This window comes from Acipenser ruthenus, chromosome 34 (assembly GCF_902713425.1).
Source record: "Acipenser ruthenus chromosome 34, fAciRut3.2 maternal haplotype, whole genome shotgun sequence".
Classification (NCBI taxonomy): Eukaryota; Metazoa; Chordata; class Actinopteri; order Acipenseriformes; family Acipenseridae; genus Acipenser; species Acipenser ruthenus.
The window spans coordinates 2,334,055-2,357,240 of record NC_081222.1 but is presented as its reverse complement, the minus strand read 5'-3'; the positions used below and the strand labels follow the sequence as shown (position 1 = coordinate 2,357,240).

General features: G+C 42.5%; 1 protein-coding gene across 1 annotated transcript in view; it reads left to right on the top strand.

Annotated features, from left to right (window-relative positions):
- LOC117401950 (neurogenic locus notch homolog protein 2) overlaps window positions 1-23,186 on the top strand; it is a 54,585-nt gene that overhangs the window by 3,603 nt on the left and 27,796 nt on the right. The window contains exons 3-8 of the mRNA XM_059007214.1: window positions 17,451-17,593; window positions 18,023-18,358; window positions 20,856-20,978; window positions 21,610-21,843; window positions 22,431-22,586; window positions 22,926-23,111. Coding sequence (XP_058863197.1) covers window positions 17,451-17,593; window positions 18,023-18,358; window positions 20,856-20,978; window positions 21,610-21,843; window positions 22,431-22,586; window positions 22,926-23,111 — 1,178 coding nt within the window. The remainder of the gene's footprint in view (window positions 1-17,450; window positions 17,594-18,022; window positions 18,359-20,855; window positions 20,979-21,609; window positions 21,844-22,430; window positions 22,587-22,925; window positions 23,112-23,186) is intronic.

The window sequence follows — 23,186 nt, the reverse complement described above, 5'->3', positions numbered from 1 at the left end:
CCCACCACGATCGATTATTATTATTTATTTCTTAGCAGACGCCCTTATCCAGGGCGACTTACAATTGTTACAAGATATCACATTATTTTTACATACAATTACCCATTTATACAGTTGGGTTTTTACTGGAGCAATCTAGGTAAAGTACCTTGCTCAAGGGTACAGCAGCAATGTCCCCCACCTGGGATCGAACCCACGACCCTCCGGTCAAGAGCCCAGAGCCCTCACCACTACTCCACACTGCTGATTATAGTGTGTGGTACTTTCCTTAACATTGCCGAAACCATTCTGCACTGTGCTTGGCTATATTACGTGTTTCCACACACAAGCTCGCACGCACGCACACACACAGAGAGCTTTTCCTTGAAGCACTGCCCCCTTCGCTATGCTTTGACCACAGTAGCCTTATTTTTGTATCCCTGTGCGTTTTATAATGGATGGGGCAAGGCTCACAAGAGCTGCTACCTTGAGGCACCTGAGTCCTTCTCCTCGGATTTCAATAGACTCAGTGATGGGGCGTGTTGTGTTCTTTCATGGGTGGAACAGTGAAGGTTTTGTCTGTCAGTGTGAGTGAGCGAGTGAGTCAGGTGTATTGGAGATAGTTGATCTTCTGGAATTCAAGCATAACAGGTGGATCAAGTATTGCCTGCAGCGACACACGCACGCACACACACACCTGAGACACACAGGTGACCAGTTCTTTCACCCTCCCTCCCCCTCCCCATTGTTAGGTAAAGGGAGGTTGGTTCGACAGTCATGAAACAGGGTCCGGATTCATTTTGTATTTTGCAGTGTTTGTGTCAAAGCGCCTCAATGCCATGCTTACGAAAAAGATGGCATGGCACTTATAGAAGGTTAACACAGTATTTTTGCAGTTTTACCAATCTTTTTCCATGGTTATACTATGCATTTACCATGGTTTGCCGTGTATATTAATAGGCTTCACCATACCTCTCTGGGCTTTACCATGCTCACTTTGTTATGCCTTTACTATGGGGAAACGTTTATAAGGGGTAACTTAACTCTGCACGTTTTAGAATTTTCCAGGTACTGCTTTACCCGTTTACTTAGCTGCAGAGTGATTCATATCCTGTATTATTTGAGCACTCTGCTTTATCACAAACTTCAAAGTCGTGTAGGGCCTGGTAGTGCACTGAGTTTACAGACAAGTCTTTTCGCTATTGGTTCGAATCTGGCTATGGTCACAATTGAAGTGAGCTTAGAGCTCTCCTGTGTGGACAGCATTTGAATCCAGGGGTTCCCAAACTTTTTTTATTTTATCGGAGGTTCGCTCCGAAACGCAGAGAAAAAGTAGCCCGACCGGTTTGAAAAGGAGCCAAATGAAATGGCAGGGCACAGAAAAGCAGTGGTTGCATTTCAAAAGGTTTCATTCAGCTGGGATAACGTTTCTGTAATTACACACCTGTGTTTGGAAAGTGGACTGAGAACGTCAAACAGACTTCATAATCAGGCCAGTGCCCATTCAAAGGGACAGATCACTGCTTTGATTTAGTGGTTGGCAAAAATGATTTGGGCAGGGCAGCTGGCATTGGCTGGCTTCTCCTGAGGTCCAGTAATTATTCATTACTGGACCTCACTGGAAGGTGTGTACGCACTCCCTCCATTATGTGGGCTTCTGTATTTGCCTTAGCACCCACAATCCCTGGAATCAGAACAGCCTTTCTGATGGAAAAATAAGTGCTATTAAAACTGTTGACATGGACAGTGAGGAAGGTCTTACTGTATTGTCATGTCAATTTACAGGTAAACTGTTGGAATGAACTGTTGCATTCTGCTCTTCTCTTCAACGCAGTACCAATGTATTTTTATAAGTGTTCGGTGTGCTGCCTCTAATCAAGCTGAGAATGTACTTCTCGCGCGTTCTTTGCTGTGTCAGGGGGTCTGTCACACAAAGAGTGCAAGAGAACGCGCACTATCAACTTGATTAGAGGCAGCCACCCTTAGAAACACATGAAGTCATTCAATCTAAATAAAAAAACAGACTGACGACCTGATATTAACGTGTTTAATCTGTTTTTTATAAAACCTGCTGTGCTTTTAAATGTTCAGAATGCTTTGCCATTGACATTCTGAGTGTGCGATCCACACTCTCAGCGACATTATAAGTGTAGCTGCTACATAATGGGTTCAAAGTGGGGACGTGACTTATACATTATAGATGATAAATATGTTTTTTTGAAAACGGAATGCAAAAGCTAGGACCTTAATGACCTGGATTGTAACAAGTGTAAGGAACAAGAAAAGGCAGTTCAGCCCCTCCTAGCATATTGATAGCCCCAGGACAGCTCTTCATACTGCAGTTTAAAGCACATGAAAGTGGTCCAGTGGTTAAAGAAAAGGACTCGATATCAGGAGGCTCCGAGCTCAGCCACTGACTCACTGTGTGTGACCCTGAGCAAGTCACTGAACCTCCCTGTGCTCCGTCCTTCGGATGAGACGTAAAACAAACAAGGTCCTATTGGAAGTGACTCTGCAGCAGCAGCAGTTGTTGATGCACAGTCTCTGTAGGTCGCTTTGGATAAAAGCGTCTGAAAAATGACTAATTAATAATAGTGATAAATATGGATCTAAAAGCTTAGCCTCAGCAAACTAAACCCAGCTCCACTAAGCCAGTCGGCTCTTGAGCTGTGGCTGGGGTACTTGTTTGTAAGGGGGGGGGGGCACGGATGTGAAAGCATTGAAAGAGAAGGTTTAAAAAAATTCGTTTGGGGCAGGTTGGGGACGTTTTAGAGGCAGGTGACGAAATACAACAAAAAAAATAAAAATAAAGAAAGTCACATTCTAGCACAAGGAAAGAGAGCACCCAGCTGCCCTAGTGCTTTACTTTATCAAGCTTCTTCGAACGCCTTTGTTGCTGGCTTAAGATTGCAGTTTATTATCTAAAATTAAGAGCTGATTATGCTTTTATGTTACATGGGATTAAGGTAAGTGATAAGCCTTGCCAGTTTATGCACAAATAACCTTTTGCCCTGTTTGAAAAAGGGGGGCACACCTGATAAGCGCACATGCAAACAGTTCCTCATTATTGTCCAGTCTTTGAGTGTTGCTCAGAAGGATTTAGAGTACATTTTGGGAAGCTGAACGAAAGCAAAGCAGGCAGGTTCATTTTTCTGAGCAGAGCACGCTGTGGCGTTGCAGTTAGTGATGGTATTTCTGTAACGGGCCATTTGCACCATTTGCAAAGCGTCACCAATTTGTGACATTTTTGTCGTCTCAGGTTACACCCAGATAAGCGCAGAGTACACAACAGTCAAAAGATGATAGATACCGGCAGGGCTGCTTCTCAAATTGCATCCCATAAGCCAATTTTCTGGTTTGTTTTTGTTTTATTAAAGTTTGCTACAGCTGATTATTTGTCTTGCTAAATTATCTTGATAAGCTAGGTGATGCTTTCGAAAAAAAACTTATTTCTACGTCACATTTCAATTAACCGTAACCCCAGATCACCCCCCCAATAATTAATGTAGCCCCGCTTTGTTCTGTTGTTTGAACAGGTGTAGTGTTATAAAGTGGTACGTCGTCACAATGTGGTACGTGTACCAAAACTTGACCTGTGTAATGTTAGAAAGTGGTACTCTGTGAGATTTTGGTACAGGTGCAATCAATTGTGATGTGATGTGTTTTCCTATTGTCAAACAGAGGTACATTTACCATTAAATATATATTATTTTTTGCAAACCATTAATTATACATTATTTTGCAAACTTAAACTGGAAATTTATCTAAAAAGAAAAAAACAATTCACGACGAACAAGACAAAATGAGAAGTTCACCGCAAAGTTGCAGAAATAAAAAAAATGTACAAGACGTGACGTATTTCATAGGATGAATATTCACATTCTGTTTTCTTGATGGTGGAAAAATATGGTAAATTCAATTTTAAAAAGATGATAAAGACCGAAAACAGCATAACATACCGGATTTGAACGGGCACGTCCGTGCTTTCTAAGCGGAAGTTCTTTAGAAGTTGTTTAGGCATGCGCAGCACGCTGGGTACCACTTTTTTATCTGCGTACCAGAAAATAACGACACCGGTTTGATGCACTTCTCCTTTTCAGCTGGCAGCCTTCTCTTCAATCCTTAATTGCGCTGTAAAACCGTGTTTACATTACATGTCACAGACACTAGGGGTACAGGTTTTCTCACAGCCATTTCAGCTGCACGTGTCTCAGAACACAAACACTGACATGAGGGCTCACATCCTCCTAAACATAACAAGCTTGTGTGTTACACTAACCGCGGCTCTGCACGTTGTCAGCTTAGTCTTTACAAAGTGTCAAGCTTAAAAGCAAAACCTCTCGGAAGCGAGAAGAGCGGTTACTTTGCACGCTTTAACTGGGCAGAGAACTTCAATTGCTCTCTTCACACCGAGTCTAGCTTTTATCTTATTTTTATTTTGTTTCTTATGGATGGTGATGCCAGCTTTAACCCCATTAAGTACCAAATACAAAATCACAAAGCAAGTTGTGTTTATTTAAGCAATGTGGTGCGTTACCTTTAGACTTAACAAAATTAGAGTACGTTATCATTACAATGTCGTAAACGAGGCAACAGGTAGAAATGCTCCAACAAATAGCCGGTCCTCAACTCAGTGAGGACAATGGCACTTAATAGGATGAGCGTTTTCAAAAAGCAGTTAGGTGACCATATGGCTCTGTGTTCACTGGGACAGTTTGGGACAGTTCAGGCTTTTCAACTCGCAACCCAGTGCATTCTGGTAAGAGTAGTCCTGCTTCTCTTGAAGGAAAGAATGGTACCCGAGACAGGTCAAACGTACCAGAATGCATTGGGTTGCGAGTTGAAAAGCCAATACTTTTAAAGAGCGACATTTACATTTGTGTTCGTGACACCCCACCTTCTCAAGCTGTCTGCGTTTCTGTTTTCTTTTTTTTTTTCCTGTAGAGGAATTTTAGAATTCCATTCCTGTTTTAGGAGGGTCTGCTTGTTTGTTAGCGAGCGCTGTGTGCCAGAGAGCGAGTGTAAATGTAATCTGCGTGTAAACAGCATTTGCTATTTATTCTTTCCTTGTCTCAGGAAGGCTGATGTTGTTTTGTTCCCAGCAGAAGAGACAAGAACAGAAACTTCTTTCCTAATCATATTTTGGCAAGACATATGGAAAGTTAACAGGCATAACTGTTTGTATATCTAAAAATAAAAATAAAAAAACTTAGCGAGGAGACGAAGATTCTGGTATTCGCGTATTATTAAGGTTAAAGTTTTGAAGTCACAAGCTGTAAAATAGTTTTCAAACTAAATAAGCAGTTTCTCGCGTCCCCTGTTATGCTGTCTATATTGCACAGCAGGGTTTGACTAATGAAGTGCTAAGCTGAGCTTCCACAAGGGTGGAAATACACAGACATACAAACACACACTTCTACTGAGGTTCATGCTCCATACCTTGGAGTGCCTGGTTGGTATAGAGGAAGTAAACTATTGTAAAAGCAAAGCAGTGTTAACATTTAGTGAAAGTAAAAGGATATGAAAGCACGGCAAAGAGCAGGGAAGAATAGTTGAGTACGGTAAACTGCAAAACAGTGCATTCTTTAAATCATTAAATTAGTTAATTCTATAGGGAGATGCAAAACATTTGGCTATAGCTGTAGTTTAACTATTTCTGACTCAAGTTTGCACCCAAAATATTGTGTTGAAATGAAATAGATATTGCCAGCGTAACAAAACAAACAAACTGACTTTTGTTCTTTTAAATGAAAGCAAGAAAATACAGCAGGGATTTGATGCCTTTGCCAAGAAGCTGTTTCATTGCCCTTTATAACATTCAAAACAATGATGTCATAATTAAAATTCCACAGTGTGCGAGCAAAGTCCAAAGGGAAAAAAGACATGGGAGTTTTATGATTCGTTCATTATGTGCAGAATAATTCAAATGGAGCAACTACATGTCAAATGCTTGAGGAAAAAACACAAGCTAACCGTATAAAATATACTGCAGTCTACCCCAGTATGGTAAATGCATATGAGATTAGGTTAACTGCAAAATGCAATCTTGCAAACTCGTATACCAGTGGGTATACTATAAAAATACAAGACTATTCTTTGTTGGTCTGCAGTCGTTTCATTGTTAGTCTGCAGTCTGCTTAACTTCATAATATAATCGCGCCACGATTATTTGCAAAGGGCTATTTATTGATAGGGTAGTACAACGTTATTGGATTGGAAAGTCCAATACTAATTTTCTGCTCCCTCCCTTTGCTTCACCTTCCAGTATGCAAGACAACGAAAGGGTTAACAATCCATGTAAATGGTCCCTGTGTTTCTTTTTCAGCACCGTACCAGAGTGTTTACTTAACAAACACACAAGACAGATCTGGGAGTTTGCCTGATCTTGCTGTGCTGTAAATACAGCCTCATTATCGTGACTATTTTAAAAGCATATTCCCATACTGCAGGTCTGACCCTGAACGCTCACTCATTTTATTACATGTTATGCTATTTATCGCTGCTCGCGTCGGGGAAACATTTGATTCCAATTATCCTCTGACTGGGAACAGCGGAAGACATACTGCAGCGAGGTCCTCAGAGCACCCATGAAAAGGAAATAGCAAGTTTACGAAAGAGATTGCTTTGGCAAAGAAAATATTTTCCCATCGTACCGAGGGATCTGTGGTCTGGGCTGGAGGTCTTGATGGGTGTTGCGATAGGGTCATCCTATCAGTAATATGACGGGTAATATTTGTCTAAAAGGATTACAAATGGGGCTTTTGCAAAGAGAACACTTTTTTAATTTTATTCTATCAATGGAAAATATCTGTCTTGAAAGCGCTGGTTTTGTGTGACCTTGACTTTAATAGCCCTTTACATTGGGCTGCTTTTGTGAATAAAGTTTGCATGTTGACTTGGGTGAAACTAGAGGGCAGGGAGGCAGTGTGGCTTAGTGGTTAGAGCCTACACATTAGTGCATAGATAAGCAGTGAGGCCTAGAGACTACAGCCGAAAGATTGTGAGGTAAGTAGAGTGGCTTAGTGGTTAGAGCCGAAGGACTGGTACATAGGTATGCAGTGTGGCTTAGTGGTTATAACTAAAAGACGTCTGCACAGGTAAGCAGTGTGGCCTAGTGGCTAGAGCCAAAGGATTGTGAGGCAAGCAGAGTGGCTTAGTGGTTAGAGCCGGGAGACTGGTTCATAGGTAAGCAGCGTGGCTTAGTGGTTAGAGCTGAGGGACTGGTACATAGGTAAGCAGTGTGGCTTAGTGATTAGAGGGGAGAGACTCACATAATTGCTCCTCTTGTATCTGTTGATACCACTTCCCCAGAGCGACAGTATTAACCAGTTCAAAGCTATTCTCTGCAGAGACCCAGCTTGTGTCCAATCTTCACCATTGAGTCCTGGCAACGCCGGCACTGCTAGCAGCCCCGAATCCCCTATGTGGTTCAGCGGTGTGGGCTGCTAATGTCAGGTTTTTACTATGTTGTGTCGTTTAAGATCAGAGCGTCGGGTGTTGCAGGAAAAGCAGCATATTTGCCAGAATCAGAATGTGAAGGCGTTGGTGGTTTTGTGGGGAGACTGTGCTGTGGTCAGGGCCAGAAAGGGTACTGGTTTGGATTCCTCTATAAAGGTCCCAAATAAGAATCAATAGTTTGTTGTCGAATGGTTTTAATTAAGCTCTCAGACATAGAGCTTTATTGGTATTATTATCATTATTATTTTTTAAACTGCACCACATTTCTTATGACTGAGTCATAGACCACCCAAGTATGATCAGCACTAAAGTTAAAGCCTCTGTTCTCAGGGTTTGCTGAAGTCACACTGGCTTTGGTGCAATTTCAGAGCCCCCCCCTCCCCCCCCCCGACAACCTGCATTCAAACCAGCGTGGGCTGTCTGTCCCAGATGTCTTGTCTTCTTTAACCTGTGTTGCAACTTAAAGCCAGGGTTAAATACCATCGCTCCATCCATTCATTCAATCTTTTTTTTTTCTTTAACAGTGCCAATAGGATCTGTAAATGTCACGAAGCAGACATAGGATTAAAGTCTCAAATGAAAGACAACACAATGTCCACCTCCCCATAGCATGCTGATGTATTGTCTGAGCTCAGACCTGAAGGGTACTGGAGGGGAGAGAGAAAAGAGACGAAATGCACCCACCGCCACCCCCCTTACACTACCCTACAGTACAGCGCGGCACTGACCTACCTTTGGGTGTGTTTTCCCACCTCATTCACATACTAATCAAGACGACCATGTTAATAACTTCGAGTTTAAAAACGGAAGCCTTTTCCTAGCGTTATCGTTTTTCCTAAATGCTTGGGTGTTTTGTTTTTTCCGTCAAAATATGTGTAGTAGTAACTCGACGGTACTCGCACACTTAATTTATACCTGCTTTCCTTTGCTGTCTTCCACAACAAAACCCTTATGGTCACGGACGCATTCTTCTGGGGTTTCTGTGTGTAGCCATTTTTTTTACATTTTGCCACAATTTGCAATTCTGTTTTAAATCCTCCACATCTTAACTGTAATACAGCTTTAAATCCCACGAACAAGCCTCCACCCTGATTGTAATCTCGTTTTAAATCTCGCAAGCGGAGTCTCCAATAGAAATGTAGGAATGTGCTGTCACTCAGTTGTTGGGGCGGGTTTAAAAGTATTCAGAACGAATCAGTGATAGATACAAGTTAGAAAGGAGGGACATTTTTTTGTATTTTTGGGAAATAGGGGTGTTTATTGTTAAATTTGTATTGTCTATACACTGCTTTCATTTTTTTGTATCGGGAGTGTTTTATCATGTTTTATTGGTTAACACAGAAAATCAGTAGCCTTAATTATAAGTAGTTCCTACCCTTGTGCCCTTAGTGCAACTATTGAACACCCAAATACAGAACCCCTGCATTGAAGATCATTTGGGGAGGTTTGGCTCAAAAAAACCCAAAGTTAAAAACAGGTTTGCCAACCCTGCCCTGCATCTGTTCATTAAAAGTTGTATTATCTGTGTTATGAAGTCATTCCCAGTTAATAGTTAGGGTGCAGTTGCTCTTTATTTCCAAATCTGGTTTTAGATCTAACTGCATTGCTTCAGAATCCTTTTGCAACAAGACAATTAGACATTCATTTCAGGAGTGTGGTTCAAATACAGTACGCAAGACTGACCCTTGTCTTCAGTTTATGATTTCCCTGAAACCAATATATGCCATTGGGCAACAGGTTTTTTATCTTCTGAACAATAAGTAACCATCCGTGGACCTTTGAATGCTATTACCTAATTTTAGACAATAAAATATGAAAAACAAGAAAAAAAAAGTTTTTTAGAGTTACGGAAAAACATTTTAAGTTATTATTTTTTTCTTTAATAATAATGTTTGTTTTTTTTAAAAAAAAAAGCTACAAATAAATCACTCAAAACCCTGGTTAATCTGTACCTGTGCACTTAGTGTTTTTATAGTCACTCCAAGCTAAAGATAAAAATCAAGATGAAAGAAACAACATAACATAAGGCACATATGCAAATGTTATTGAAGACCTTTACACTTTGAAGTGGAACGCCGGGCTCAATGGTAACTGGTGTCAGGCTTCCACTATTAATGTTATCAACAGCATCTAACTACCCCGCCTACCCTCTTAAAAATAAAAGCACATTACAAAAACAAGAAACAACGGCAGTACTAAAGAGATTACATTTTAACTTTAAAAATGAAGCCGCTCGGGAAAGGCTCAGCAGTGCCATTTCTTCCTCAGTATGTGTGAAACAGTGGGAGAGCCCTGTCGACTGCTCCCCACCCCCAATCCTTGCTCTTGGTTGGCATGGCGACCATGAGGCCTGTTTGTTCTGCTGTCCCTTAGGCCTGAAAATCTAGCTGAGCGCTGAGTTCACCACACACCAACCCCAGACAATGAAGTGCTGATTACTCTAGGCCTTTTATCTTGACACACAAAAAAAGAAGAAACTTGCCCTCCCCCAAAACCTTTAGTAAAGGGTGGATGAAGAATAAATCTGTTACTACTAATAAATCAATAACAAAAGTATTACCAATGTGTGTGTGTGTGTGTGTGTGTTTGTGTGTGTGTGTGTGTGTGTGTGTGTGTGTGTGTGTGTGTGTTTGTGTGTGTGTGTTAGGCTAAGGGTGAGGGAGAGGAAAGTGTATTTTTTTTTTTTTTTAATTTCTGTTGTGAAGTATTGAAAACAAGCCTGATACTCTCACAACAGAACCCTGCTTCCTGTGAGGCATAGGCCCAAAACTACAGCTGCAGTGTGTGGGGGATTGCTAATCGACGTTCTGTTTCCCTGATCTAGAACAATGTGGATTCTACAGTTTGAACACTTTTAAACTAGCCATATGTAGTCTACTTTAAAGTACTGTATAATGCACTTCTTAGCATTTTGTTGGCCCTTCTGTTGTCCTTAAGACTGAAGACGCCTGGGCACAAAATCTAAAGCAATGAGGGTCCAGGTTTTTGCCACATCATCTTTCAGTTCCTGCCAGATTGCCAGGGCTTCGTCTGATTCTCTGGGAAGCAGTATTTGGCTATCGAGACCTATCACAAATATCAACAATTGGATGGTTGATTCACCATTACTAAGAATAGGTTTATAACTTTGTGTAGACATTCTTTAGTGTACAAAAGTGCCTTATGTTGGTCACATATATATTTAAAAGAAAAGCTGATCGCTGTGTTAAAGATCAATTCAGATGAGCCCACCAAGGGCGTTTAAACAAAAGCAGGTACGGACTCTGCTGGGAGACCAGGGCAGTGTTGGTTATAGTCCCAGTTTCTCAAGGGGGATTCGAGGATGCTTAGTGGCAGGTGGGTGGTTGGGCTTGTTCTCAGTCTGGAAACTCTCCCGCAGGGAACATTCATGGGTCAGTGAGTGGGAGTGATCCACAGACTGTGAATTCAATTAGGGGTTCACTGACAGAGCGCACCTGAAACCCACATTGTTCATAACTAAGTAACTGCAAAGCAACCCAAACCGACAGAAAGGCAGCCAAGCAAAGCTGGCTCAGAATTGAGAAATAATCGAAGTGTTAAATAAATTTGGTGACCCCCCCCCCTGCCCCCTCTTTTGGCTGTTGAATAGTCTGTTTTTTTATGTCCTATCAAAATTTCTCCAATCTTAACCTCTTAACCTCCATACTCTATTGACCTAGCTGTCTGTCAAGAACCAAGCAACAATAAAAAAAAATACCATCAGTCAGCATCTGTCATCTGCACCAAGTTCTTTTGCAGGTGAACGGTGGCTGTGCTTTAGTTACAGTGGTTTTTAATGGACTATTGAAGGGGCAGTACTGTAGAGATGGATCGCTGTAGGAAACCTGTAACTCCAGAGACATAGGCTCTGTGTCAGCAACAAATTCTGCCTTTGCAAACTAGCTGACAGTCATTAGGCTGCGTTGTGGTTTATCTCGCTGCTCAGTCCTCCTGTCAAGATAACGGATGGCCCTTGGGTGTTAATTAAAGCACCCATGGGCGTCAAAGGTAAACAGTCACACCTCAAAGGGGGAGGTCAACATTGAAGTCTTTTTGAGCAAATCTGGTATCGGGATACAATGTTAACCAGCATTTGTATAAAAAGGTGCAATAAATTATTACAAACTCAACAGCCAGACTGTGTTACATGTGTCCCGCGTCTAGTGACCGCATTATCACATTTAAAAGAGGCGTAAAACACAAGCAAAGTTTAAAGTTCAGCAGCTACACCCAAAAAGAGTGGTGCAATATTCAATCAACCTGGGCTGAGGTTTCAGATTAATCTTAAAATCCCAGAGGAAGTGGATTTCATTCCCGTGACGAGCCTACACTGCTATCTCATCTTTGAGTTTAATCTCTACAGCCCCTCAGTGCGTTACATGCCCAGTAATGAAAACAATCAGCTTCTTTTTTTCAGCCCGTCATTCGGTGGCATGCTTGTGTGGGGAATCAAACTTCTTTATCTTTATCCTTTATCCTTGAGACGAGCACTAAAACATGAATTAATAAACTGCTGGCGTTTTGAGAGAAACGCACATTTCAAATATAATTACCATATTCTCAAGAGGACGGAGAGGTCAGCGGTTTGAAAAGCTGGACGACGTTTCAGTTTTAAGACAAAGGGAGACATGCACGCTACGCTTAGGAATGTGCTCCACTTTTGTTGTCTAAAGAACAAACAACTAACTGCAAGAGTTTCCAGACTAATTCTGTTTGTTAAAGCCGTTCTGTAACGCAAGTCGAACTGGCTAGAATGAAGAAATATCGCAAAAGTCTACCGGAAGCCATAGTAGTAGTACAGTAATTCATGTTAGATTTCGGAACGTCAAATTTTTCAATTTGTTTCAGTTTTTCATGAAGCTGAAAAAAAAAAAAGCGGTATGTAATTCAACATGTTAACGTAAAATTATTCAGCAGGTTTCATTCGACTTTGAGTTCATTGTATAAGGTGATGCAAAACGTTTGGTCAGAGCTGTGCCATTTCAGCAAAGGCAGCTGTTTTGATTTGACTCCTTCAACGTTTATAATTTTATTTTCATTTTTGAAAGACATTTCAGCAGCTGTTTTTGAACCCAGGTCTCCAGAACTGAAAGCAGTACATGAATCCACCTCCAGCTTTTAGGTTTTTGGAAACCTAATGCAATGGAAGATCTGCTAACTAGCACTAAGAGAGAGTTCTGAAGTTTACAGCGTCTGAATTCTGAAGGAATTTTTTAACATGTATTTTTTTAACGTTAGGATAAGAGCGACGCCAATTTGATTTACACCGCGTGTCAAATTAATGCTACGAAGAGAGGTTCCTCGTTAATGATGACAGATGTTAACATCTGCGGCACACAGCCCGCAGCTGTCAGGCTCTGTCTTTGTGCCGCTTCTCTCCAGACTTGTTGAATGGTGAAACTGCAGTTTGATTGGTGCGACGGTTATCCAAAATTTGTTGCACGGGTATTCTGTCAAAAGGCTTTGTTTTCGGAGTGGAAAAGTCCCAGAACGACCCTGAGCTACAATCATAACCGAATCCACGAAAGAAAAGGGGGTTGCTTGATAATCAAGGCAATCATGCCAGTACTTCTTTGTACAGCTTTAGACTTTCGGAGGCCTTTGCAGCATGGCAATAGTTTTAAAGAATTTGTCTGAAGCTGGCTGAGAATCATCACCGTTGGAGGTAAATAGCTGTCAACTCCACAAAACTTTTCAGAGCAATTAAAGGTTTAATGTGTGTGAGGGGGTTTCCTTAATAGCTTAGAGAAAGAAACTATCTAATTAGTCTCTGAACTTTTGAGGCATGGACTTCATGCTTGGTTAAAATACTGCACTCCATTAATACTTGTCTTTGCCGTATGTTTTTCTTCGTCGATGGCTACCATGCTGTACCGCTTTCCCTGTCATATCGATTTACTTCACTTTACTGCGTTTCGCAGTGCTGGGTTACAGCTTGTAAAGCACTAGGGTGATATTATAATGAGGTCCGAAGGGGTGCTGCATTCCGTCAAGGAACGTTTAAAACAAATATCTATTTTGCTACTGCCTGCCAGCTGCCTGTCCTTAATTGGTATCAACCCATCAGTTATTCAACTTATTGGCTTGGGGGAGGCGGTCATCAGTGCCCATATGGGCTATCTCTCTTTGTTTTAATCCCAGGTCACACTGAAGAAGGCAGAAGCTAGGACGTATTGTTCAGTTTTTAGCTTTCCTTTAACCCTGCCTATTATCATGAAGACCCCTGTGGTTGCAGCGTTCTATCCAGGCTGACCTCTGACCTCTGCAAAAACCGGAGGGGGATCCGTCGCACAAGCAAACAAACCAAACCTTAATCAAGGACTACAGTACAAAACAATGTATTGTATTTGCCGTCTCCGGGTGCATGCAGAATAAAACATCTTCTTCACATTACGGTTTTAAATACCAGTTGACACTTGATATTACACGCTTTACGGCATCAAAAACCCAAAGCAGGGTTGATGAACCCCTTGCATGCATTTTAAGGTATTGTACAGAGACATGAAGGATGAGGGTGCCTTGATCGAAAGAGTACAGTACAAACAATACGAAAAGCATTGCAGTCCTGCTTTTTAAAGGGTAATAAACCAGGGGATGCATGCATCACCCAGGGCTGCAGAGATTTGGAGATCAATACAGCGTTCAAACTCAGCTTTGGTTGGTTTAGTAATTATTATCCCTGCAAGATAATTCCGGGGGGTTGGGGGCACAAGGAAACGCAATGCAATTTGAGTTGTGAAACGTGGGATACAGTTATTGGCCACCTAGCGGCTATTGTTTGAAGAGGATCTGTAGTTCTGTACTGGGTTTGGAAGACAGCCATTGGAAATGCCAAGTCAAACAATGCTTGTTTGCCAGGACTCTGCTTGGACGACAGTGAGTTTAATCTCCCCATCTTGTCTAGTACTTCTTGTCTGTTTTATAGTTTGAACCCTCACCACCAGACTTATAGAATAATATTTTTTTAAAGTGTTCCATCTTTTTTTTGTAACCGACAATATACAAACAAAGTTTTGTTTTTGTTTCCAGAGACAACATTCAGGTTCTTTTGATTAAATTAAATTCCTAGTTGATTTAAATTTAATACCACTAATAAATAAAGCTATTGTGGGTGGGTGGTGGTAGGGGGGAGGGGGTTGGGGGGTGAGTCTGTCCAGTGTCGTGTAACTTGGGGGGGGGGGGCCTTCTAGTGTATAACTGCAATAATGTGCCCCCCCCCCCCATAGTGGATTAGGAGATTCCAGATTCCAGACATAGTTCATTTGCTTCTAAGTAAACCCAGCCATACCATGATAAATAGCAGGGGGGGACAGGGGTTACCATTCCTTTCTTTCATTTGATTGGTGGGGTGTCAGGCTTGCTCATTCGCCTGTGAGGAAACCATGGCGACAGGGATCTGGGCCTACAATAACATGGCTGGGAGTTTTCGGCGAGGGAGACAGGGATTACTGAAAAGATGACATGCCCGCTGGGGTGAGGGAGGGGGGTGTTGGAAGGGGGAGCCCCCCCCAAACCCCCACTCCCCCCCTACCCTTCTCTCTTAACCTGGGTGACATTATCATCACATTCAGACGGGTGACCCTTGGCTTTTGACCTCTCTGTCTCTTGTTGGATGTTGAATCCAAAATGGTGGTGGGAAGGCACCATGAATATACAGGACTAATGAAGACTGCGTCCTGCACGGACAGACAGCACTGAACAACAGAGTGCAGGGGGCACTTGTGTAGTAGGCTGCCCAGCGCAGTGTAACGCACTGGGGATTCCTGCTATACATGGGTTGGGCAAACGTGTGGTTGTGTATCGATGAAGCATTCTTATACACTGCTTAGTTTACTGATCCTGATGTTTGATTTTCCGGTCATGCCTAACAGAAAACAGAAAGCCACTGCAGCAGAAAGCGGATGACAAAGAGTCTACAGTCTTCAATTGTAACCATATCAGATTCACAAATCAAAGAAGTGCAATGCACAAGAAATCATTTAGATTTCCATAAAACCCGGGTTCTTAAGAAAAGACGGAGCTGCAGAAATATTGAGGTAAAGCCAAGGCATTGGGCATGGAGATGTCTCCAATCCGGATAAGGAACTAAATGATGATTTATGCACGATTATTATTTCCATGTGGTTTATTTTTGCTGCGGCTGCTCAGTTTCATGTGTTCCGCATTAAAACCGAAAAATTTGTCTCCAGTGCAGAAAGCACTTGGCTGTTCTGCCGCCAGCATTGTCACAATCCTGTGCAGTGTTAGCTTTTAAAGTTTATAATCAACAGGAAGCAAGAAACACTGAACTTTAGCCAGTCCTTTCAAACTACCAAGTTATTGAGTAATTAAAACTGCCTGTGCAATTACTTGATGAGTCCCCGTTTATGAATTTATAACGGAAATTCATAGTCATAACATAGTCTTTGATAGGAGTACAGCTATGGCTAAATGTTTTGCATCAGGCACTTTTTTCAAGAACCATGTCTTCAACGCCGTAACCACATCTCCTATGCTTTTGTTTTAGCCGTGCTTTGGAAGGGAATTCCTCTGTTTCTATCATGCTCAGCTGTGTTACAATTCCATGCTATACTGCACCCAGACAACTTGTGCTGAGCTCCCAGACTTCACCCATGAAGACGTACCCGTGAATCAGATCTGACAGTGCTAGTGACTTCCAGACAGACGTTTAGAGCTCCAGCCTGGCAAAACTGTTTTTTCACAGCTTAGCTCTTATGCAGCTGTTACCAAGTGTTCAACCAAGGGCTTGGGGGGGGGGGGGGGGCGGGGGCTTGTGGAGGGGGGGGGTTGGGTTGGGGCTTAATTTTGTTATTGTTGCAACTGGATACAGTTGTGACATTTAGTTAAGAGTACAAGCAAATTTCACCCCAAGTTAGATTTTTTCATTTTTTTATTATTAAAACTTAAAATAACCTTCCTGGGAGTGTTTTCATTAGTTTTATCTTGTTGAGCTACCAACAGTTATTACATGTGGGTGTTTAACCTAACTATAACCCCATCTTGTACATTTAGCGAAACACTAGCACACAGCATAAAAAATACATTTCCCAAATAATTCATTTTGACTGCAAATTCGGATCTTCGATTTAGGAACCACCCGGAATCATTTTGACGCTGTAAAGCTAAAGGGAGCGTAGTGCAAGCGCCCAAGTTTTTGTGTTTTTTCTTTTTTTAATTTGTGCTGTTACTGCCTCAGTCTAATAAGTAAAGAACGTGGTTGTGTGTCTGGAGCTAAGTGAGGAGATACAGCTGTGGTATAGTGGGAATGTTTTAAGAGCAGGTTTTAGATAGGGGGAGGGGGGGGGCTGACAGTGTGGGAAAATCCTCTTACCCCCCCCCACCCCTGAAACCCGATCGCCACACTTTGATAAGAACAAGCTGCCAGGATCAGTGGTAGTGTGCGTATGTTTCAGATCCAAGGAGGGACTGTCTCCTTCCTCTGTCCTGGAGTCCCAGAGACTACGGTGCAGGGGCCAGTAACTTTGCTGTCTTTCTGAACGCTGCCACAATCTGATACAATCGTGTGGGGAGGGTTCTGGAGATTTACAGCCTATTATTTGACACTCCACATCCGTTATCTAAACCTACAGCGTTTAAATCAACACTGACTCCATAAACTAGCCGTTCGAAAGGGACACTTGTCTGCTGTTAAATTGGCTTGGTTCCTGATATAGAAGCTTAATACAGCCAAGGACGCTTTTTCCACTTTATGGTGTTATGACTTGCCTTTAATAAGGGAATGTATATAAGGTTTGACTCAGAAGAAGTAAAGCACAGTGAAATCAATGTAAATCACTAAGGCAAGCATGGTAAATCAGTGTAGCAAAGCCCAAAGAAAACCACGGTAAAAGCACGGGTGTGAAAAAATTGGATAACTGCACATTTACAGTGTAGGTACATTGAACTGGGGATCTGGCTTCTTTTAAAGAAGCGATCGTCTCCTTATTGCGCTAGAGTTTCAGAAACGGTCTCGCTAGTTCTAAACACGTTGCATCCCTCTGTTCTCCATGCAGGTGTCGATCGAACTTCATCGGAGAACTCTGCCAGTTTCAGGACCCGTGCCACAGGTCCCCCTGTCTGAACGGAGCGCGTTGCAAAAGCTCAGTGGTGGACGGAGCCGTGCAGTACACGTGTACATGCCAGCGTGGATACAGAGGTAATTCAAGTACACATAATATACCTGTTTGACTAAATGTACTTTCTATTAGTATTATTATTTATTATAATTTAGCAGACGCTTTTATCCAAAGCGACTTAAAGAGATTAGGGGGTGAACTATGCATCACAACTGCGGCTCCTTGAGTCACTTACACTAGGACCTTGGTTTTACGTCTCATCTGAAGGATGGAGCACAAGGAGATTAAGTGACTTGCTCAGGATCACACGCAGTGAGAGAGCTGGGATTGAACCGGGAACCTCCTGGTAACAAGTCCCTTTTTTTAACCACCAAGCCAAAATAAGTAAAAAAAAAAAAAAGTATTTATTCCTGTTTAACTAAATATGTATTCCGTGGCATAAACCGAGCAACAAAGTCTTCCATATCTTGCTCACTGTGTCCCACATCCCGCACTCTCCTCTTCCCCAGGGCAAGACTGCTCCCTGGTTGATGCCTGTGCCACCAACCCCTGCGCCAACGGTGCCCGCTGCTCCAACTGGAACAACCGCTACAACTGCTCCTGCGCGCCCGGCTTCCAGGGCAAGAACTGCCGCAACGACGTGGATGAGTGCAAGACCTCCAGCGTGTGTCTGAACGGGGGCACCTGCCTCAACACCCCGGGGTCCTTCCGGTGCCAGTGCCAGCCGGGCTTCTCGGGACGGGGGTGCGAGATCGCCTCCATGCCGTGCGCCCCCTCGCAGTGTCTGAACGGGGGCACCTGCCGCCAAACCGGAGACCTGACTTACCAGTGCGCCTGCCTGCCAGGTAACAAGCCATTTCTTCAGTGCAGTTGTAATATCTGTTTTTACTGTGTTATTTCTTGATTTTAGCTTTGATCTTAAAGAGTAAGTAGCGGGGTTCCGAAAAATATAGCCTTCCGCGTCCCCACGTGTTGCTACAACTGTTTAAATAACGCGCCTGTCATTTTTAACAGCCTGTTTCAAAGCTCTTTTCAAAATTATTTTTGTTTCTACTTTAAATTAAAATGTGTCGTATTTCATCTGATGTATTTTCTTATGTCTGTATATATTCGTTTATGTAGTCATGTTATTTTATAATAAAGCACTCTGGGATGCCTTTATTGATGTGAAGTGCGCTGTATATAAAAAATAAAATTCCTTTGTCATTCGGGGACCACAGGGGTGTTTTAATGATCTAAACGAAGAGAACTCTAATAACCACAGAGGCAATCTAATGACCCGCTAACCAACTCTACTCTACACACAATAAAAATACAGAGAATTGAGGTACTCAGAAAATCAGCTATTGACATCCGACACTCAGCAGACCATTCCACAGACCCAATTATCTCATCAACATGTTTTACCAATTAGCCACAGGTTTAAATAAATATTTATATTGAAACAAGAAACTGGGCTGCATAACTTTTTAACCCATGAAGTGCCGTTGTCCTTAGTTGAGGACAGGCTACTTTGTCATTTTTTTGGAGCGTCTTTTTAAGTTTTAACTTTTCTCTTTCACTGTATTGTTCTGACATCTCATTTTGTCAACCGCCAAAGTCTAAATACAATGTATCAAATGACATAAATACAGCTTTGTGTTCTGATTCTTTTGAGAGAAAAATGTATCTGGTACATAATGGGTTAATATGTGCGTGAAAATTCTCTACGAACAGTCATGCTAAAGTAATGCTCCAGTACATTTAAACTCGTGATCTCCAGGGAAAAAAAAAAAAAATCCCATTCAGCCATGATCTGCTTATTTTCAGTGCAGTCCAGGGCAGCTCATAGAACGTTATTATGCATCTGTGTTTGGTAGAGCCCCCCTTTCCTGTCTGTTTAAAAGACACCAGATGCCGGTTTTGAAACGGTAAGCATTTATTTTATTGGATATCCGTCATCTCCCTCAGGTCCTAACAGGAAACATCACTCAGGCTGGAAGGAAGCAATTGGTAGCGTGCAGGTTATTAACAAGCAAAGGCGCTGAAAAGGATCACTTCGCTGCGTTCTCACACTCAAAACAGACACTCACAGACACCGCAGCTTTTTTATTTTAAGACGAGAGAGAGAGAGAGAGAGAGAGAGAGAGAGAGAGAGAGAGAGAGAGAGAGAGAGAGAGAGAGAGAGAGAGAGAGAGAGAGAGAGAGAGAGAGAGAGAGAGAGAGAGAGAGAGAACGTTTAGCTTGCTTCCAAAAGAAAATCTCAACAACTCACTACAGTATTATTTATTGATTTGATTTTCACTGAACTTCTTTCATGAAAGTAAAACGGAAAAACGTCTGCTGCATATCAAGTTAAGATAATCCAGCTGCTACTGTGAGTCAGTTCAAGAAGGTACAGAGAAGGGCAACTAGGCTGATACCAGGACTTAATGACAGGAGCGAGGAGGACAGGTTAAAATAATTAAATCTCTTCAGCCTAGAGAAAAAGAAGAGAAAGAGGGGACTTGATTGAAGTCTTTAAAATCATAAATGATCTAGAGAAGGTTAATCCAAGACACTACTTCAGATTTAGCATAAATGGAAGCTGAGTAGAGTTTAGAACAGAAGGTAGGAATCACTGTTTTACACAGAGAGTTATAAATGCATGGAATGGTGATGTATCTAAAACACTGGGAACATTTAAAAAAAGATTCAGTGCTTTTAAATTAGCTCCCTCCAGTAGGAGAGAAATGGTGCGCTAACAAAGGACGAGCCTCGACAGTCAAACATGTGCAGTGGGCTCTTACTAGTTCAATCCCCAGCCATCCTTTAATCCGAATCACGCAATAATAATGAAATGCAGGCTGACAACAGCCGTAGCAACCAAACTTCAATATCTAAAATGAATAACCATTTACGACAATCTCTGTATTTATGTTATTATTATAAATAAAATGTCAAGTCATTACTGATTTTTTTTTTAAATTATTATTATTATTCAACGTAAGACATTAAAACAAGCCATTTTCAGACTGGTATGGGATTCCGATCAGCACTCCGAACAAACCACAAATATGAACAGGGTCTGCTCCCCACACGAGTCTACTGTATTTAAGATTGCCAATACAGCTGCACCACAGCGATATACAATGCATTCATCCTGTGTTGCGTCATCTGGATATGAACGCCACCTGTTTCTAACTGTGAGATGGTCCCTTGGGGAGATCATTACAAACTGGTTTGACTTCCAATTTTCCCTGATCGGCTCCCAGTGAACCCTTAAAGGTCGTTTTCAGCAATGGCATTACAAAAGCCGTTATGGTGCCATGCCGTCAATCATTGCAGATGAAGTGAAGCATGTGTGTCTCTCCTTTTCTTCAGGGTTCGAAGGTCACAACTGTGAGAGAAACATTGACGACTGTCCGGGACACAAGTGCATGAACGGAGGGACATGTGTGGATGGAGTGAACACTTACAACTGCCAGTGCGCACCTGAGTGGACAGGTATGAGAGATATACCTGCATATACACTATATACAGCTGTGGACAAAAGTTTTGCATCCCCCTATAGAATGAACTCATTTTGCTCCATAAAGTCGAATGAAACCTGCTGAATAATGTCAAGGTAACACGTTGAATTGCATACCGCTTTGTAGTTTTCCATACACTTGGAAAAACTGACAGAAATTGAAAAATGTAACATTTAGAAATCCTGTACCACTGTTATGGCTTCCGGTAGACATCTGCGATATCATTTGGCAGTTTCTTTGACTACATGATGTTAAATAAAAGATCTCAATTATTTTCATATAGTTTATTTCCTGAAATTCTGGGTGATGCAAAGCTTTTGGCCATAGCTGTATATACATGTGGCAAATGAAAACAATAGGACTTTAGGAGGCTAGTGGTGCAGTGAGGTTCACTAGCCTTTCATGACTAGGTTCAAATCCATTTGGTGACCTCATTGGAACCCCTAATGGACGTTGATCCAAGTCTCAAACTCACCGCTCGGTTTAACTCAGTGAATGAGCTTGAGGTGTGCTTGCTTAGCTTTGATGGAACACTCAACAGTGTTCTAAAACTGAAGCGTTAATTCCGTTTCACAGTTCCAATTCCACTAACCTTTCCCTTGCAGGCCAGTTCTGCACCGAAGACGTCAACGAGTGCCACCTGCAGCCCAACGCTTGTCACAACGGGGGCACCTGCTTCAACACCATCGGCCGGCACACCTGCGTCTGCGTGAACGGCTGGACCGGGGAGGACTGCAGCGAGAACATCGATGACTGCGCCACGGCCGTGTGCTTCAATGGGGCCACCTGCCACGACCGCGTGGCCTCCTTCTTCTGCGAGTGTCCGGTTGGGAAAACAGGTGCGTCTCTTTCTCTTTCTCTCCCTCTCTTCTTCTCTTCCTCCGGGCGTTTCTCCTGGACCTGACAGAGTAATTGCTGGGTTATCCAATAATACAGCAGAACCTGTCATATCTCATTTAATTGGTTCCCAGGGTCTATCGGACATGTTAAAATCTCAGAGGGAGTCGTCATGCTACATTGTAGTTGTTTTATTAACGTCAAGGCATTATGAATGAACAATGTCAGGTACATCACTGTGTCTAAAACACCAAAATATGCACGTGTTCTATGCAGAGAAAAACCCATCTTAGCGTGCTTTCTCTGCCAGTCTATGCCAAAGACAGTTTTTTTTGTTTGCACCGTGTGTTGTTAACAACAAAAGCGGCCACAAACAAACTGGCTTTTGAGGTCGGCGAAAAAAATCTTGCTTCAGCTTTTTAACGGTACAGTAATTATAGTAATCCCTTGCTTTCTTGTTTTCTTTGAGCGGTTCGTCGGGTTAATAGAGGATGTCATGTCTTACAGGCTCTGCTGCACTGTGATGGTCTATTCAGTATCGCATTTCTGTTTCATTTCCTGCTCTGTCTGTCTGTCTGTCTGTCTGCAGGTCTGCTCTGCCACTTGGAGGACGCCTGCGTCAGTAACCCCTGCAACGAGGGCGCGGTGTGCGACACCAACCCCCTCAACGGCCGTGCCATCTGCACCTGCCCCCCTGGCTTCACCGGGGGAGCCTGCAACCAGGACGTGGACGAGTGCTCCATCGGTAAGCTGAGTCACGTCAGAAAGAAACGGCTCCTCTTTGTGCTGATCCTGTTAATATCGCGATGAGCGGTGACATGTTTTAGAAGCAGCGTCAGCGCCTGATCATATATACACCCTGAATTCATTCATTCACACAACAAGTAATAAGCGGACTTGAACGAACATTATTTTAGTTGGTCTGTGGCCTCCCCCAACCCCTACCCCCTATCCCCTACCCCCTACCCCCTACCCCCTACCCCTACCCCATACCCCAGAAACAACTGCTTTGATTGACTCTCTAAACTGTCTTTTGATTTTTCCCCACTGGGGTTGCCTGAGCTGTGCTTGTTTTGGGTTTCAGGGGCGAACCCGTGCGAACACTTTGGGAAGTGTGTGAACACCGAGGGCTCATTCCAGTGCCAGTGTGGGAAGGGGTACATGGGACCCCGCTGCGAGATCGACATCAACGAGTGCCTGTCCATGCCCTGCCAGAACGATGCCACCTGTCTCGATCGCATCGGGGAATTCACCTGTATCTGCATGCCAGGTTAGTGCCACCTTCTTTTATTATTATTATTATTATTATTATTATTATTATTATTATTTAGTCATTTAGCAGACA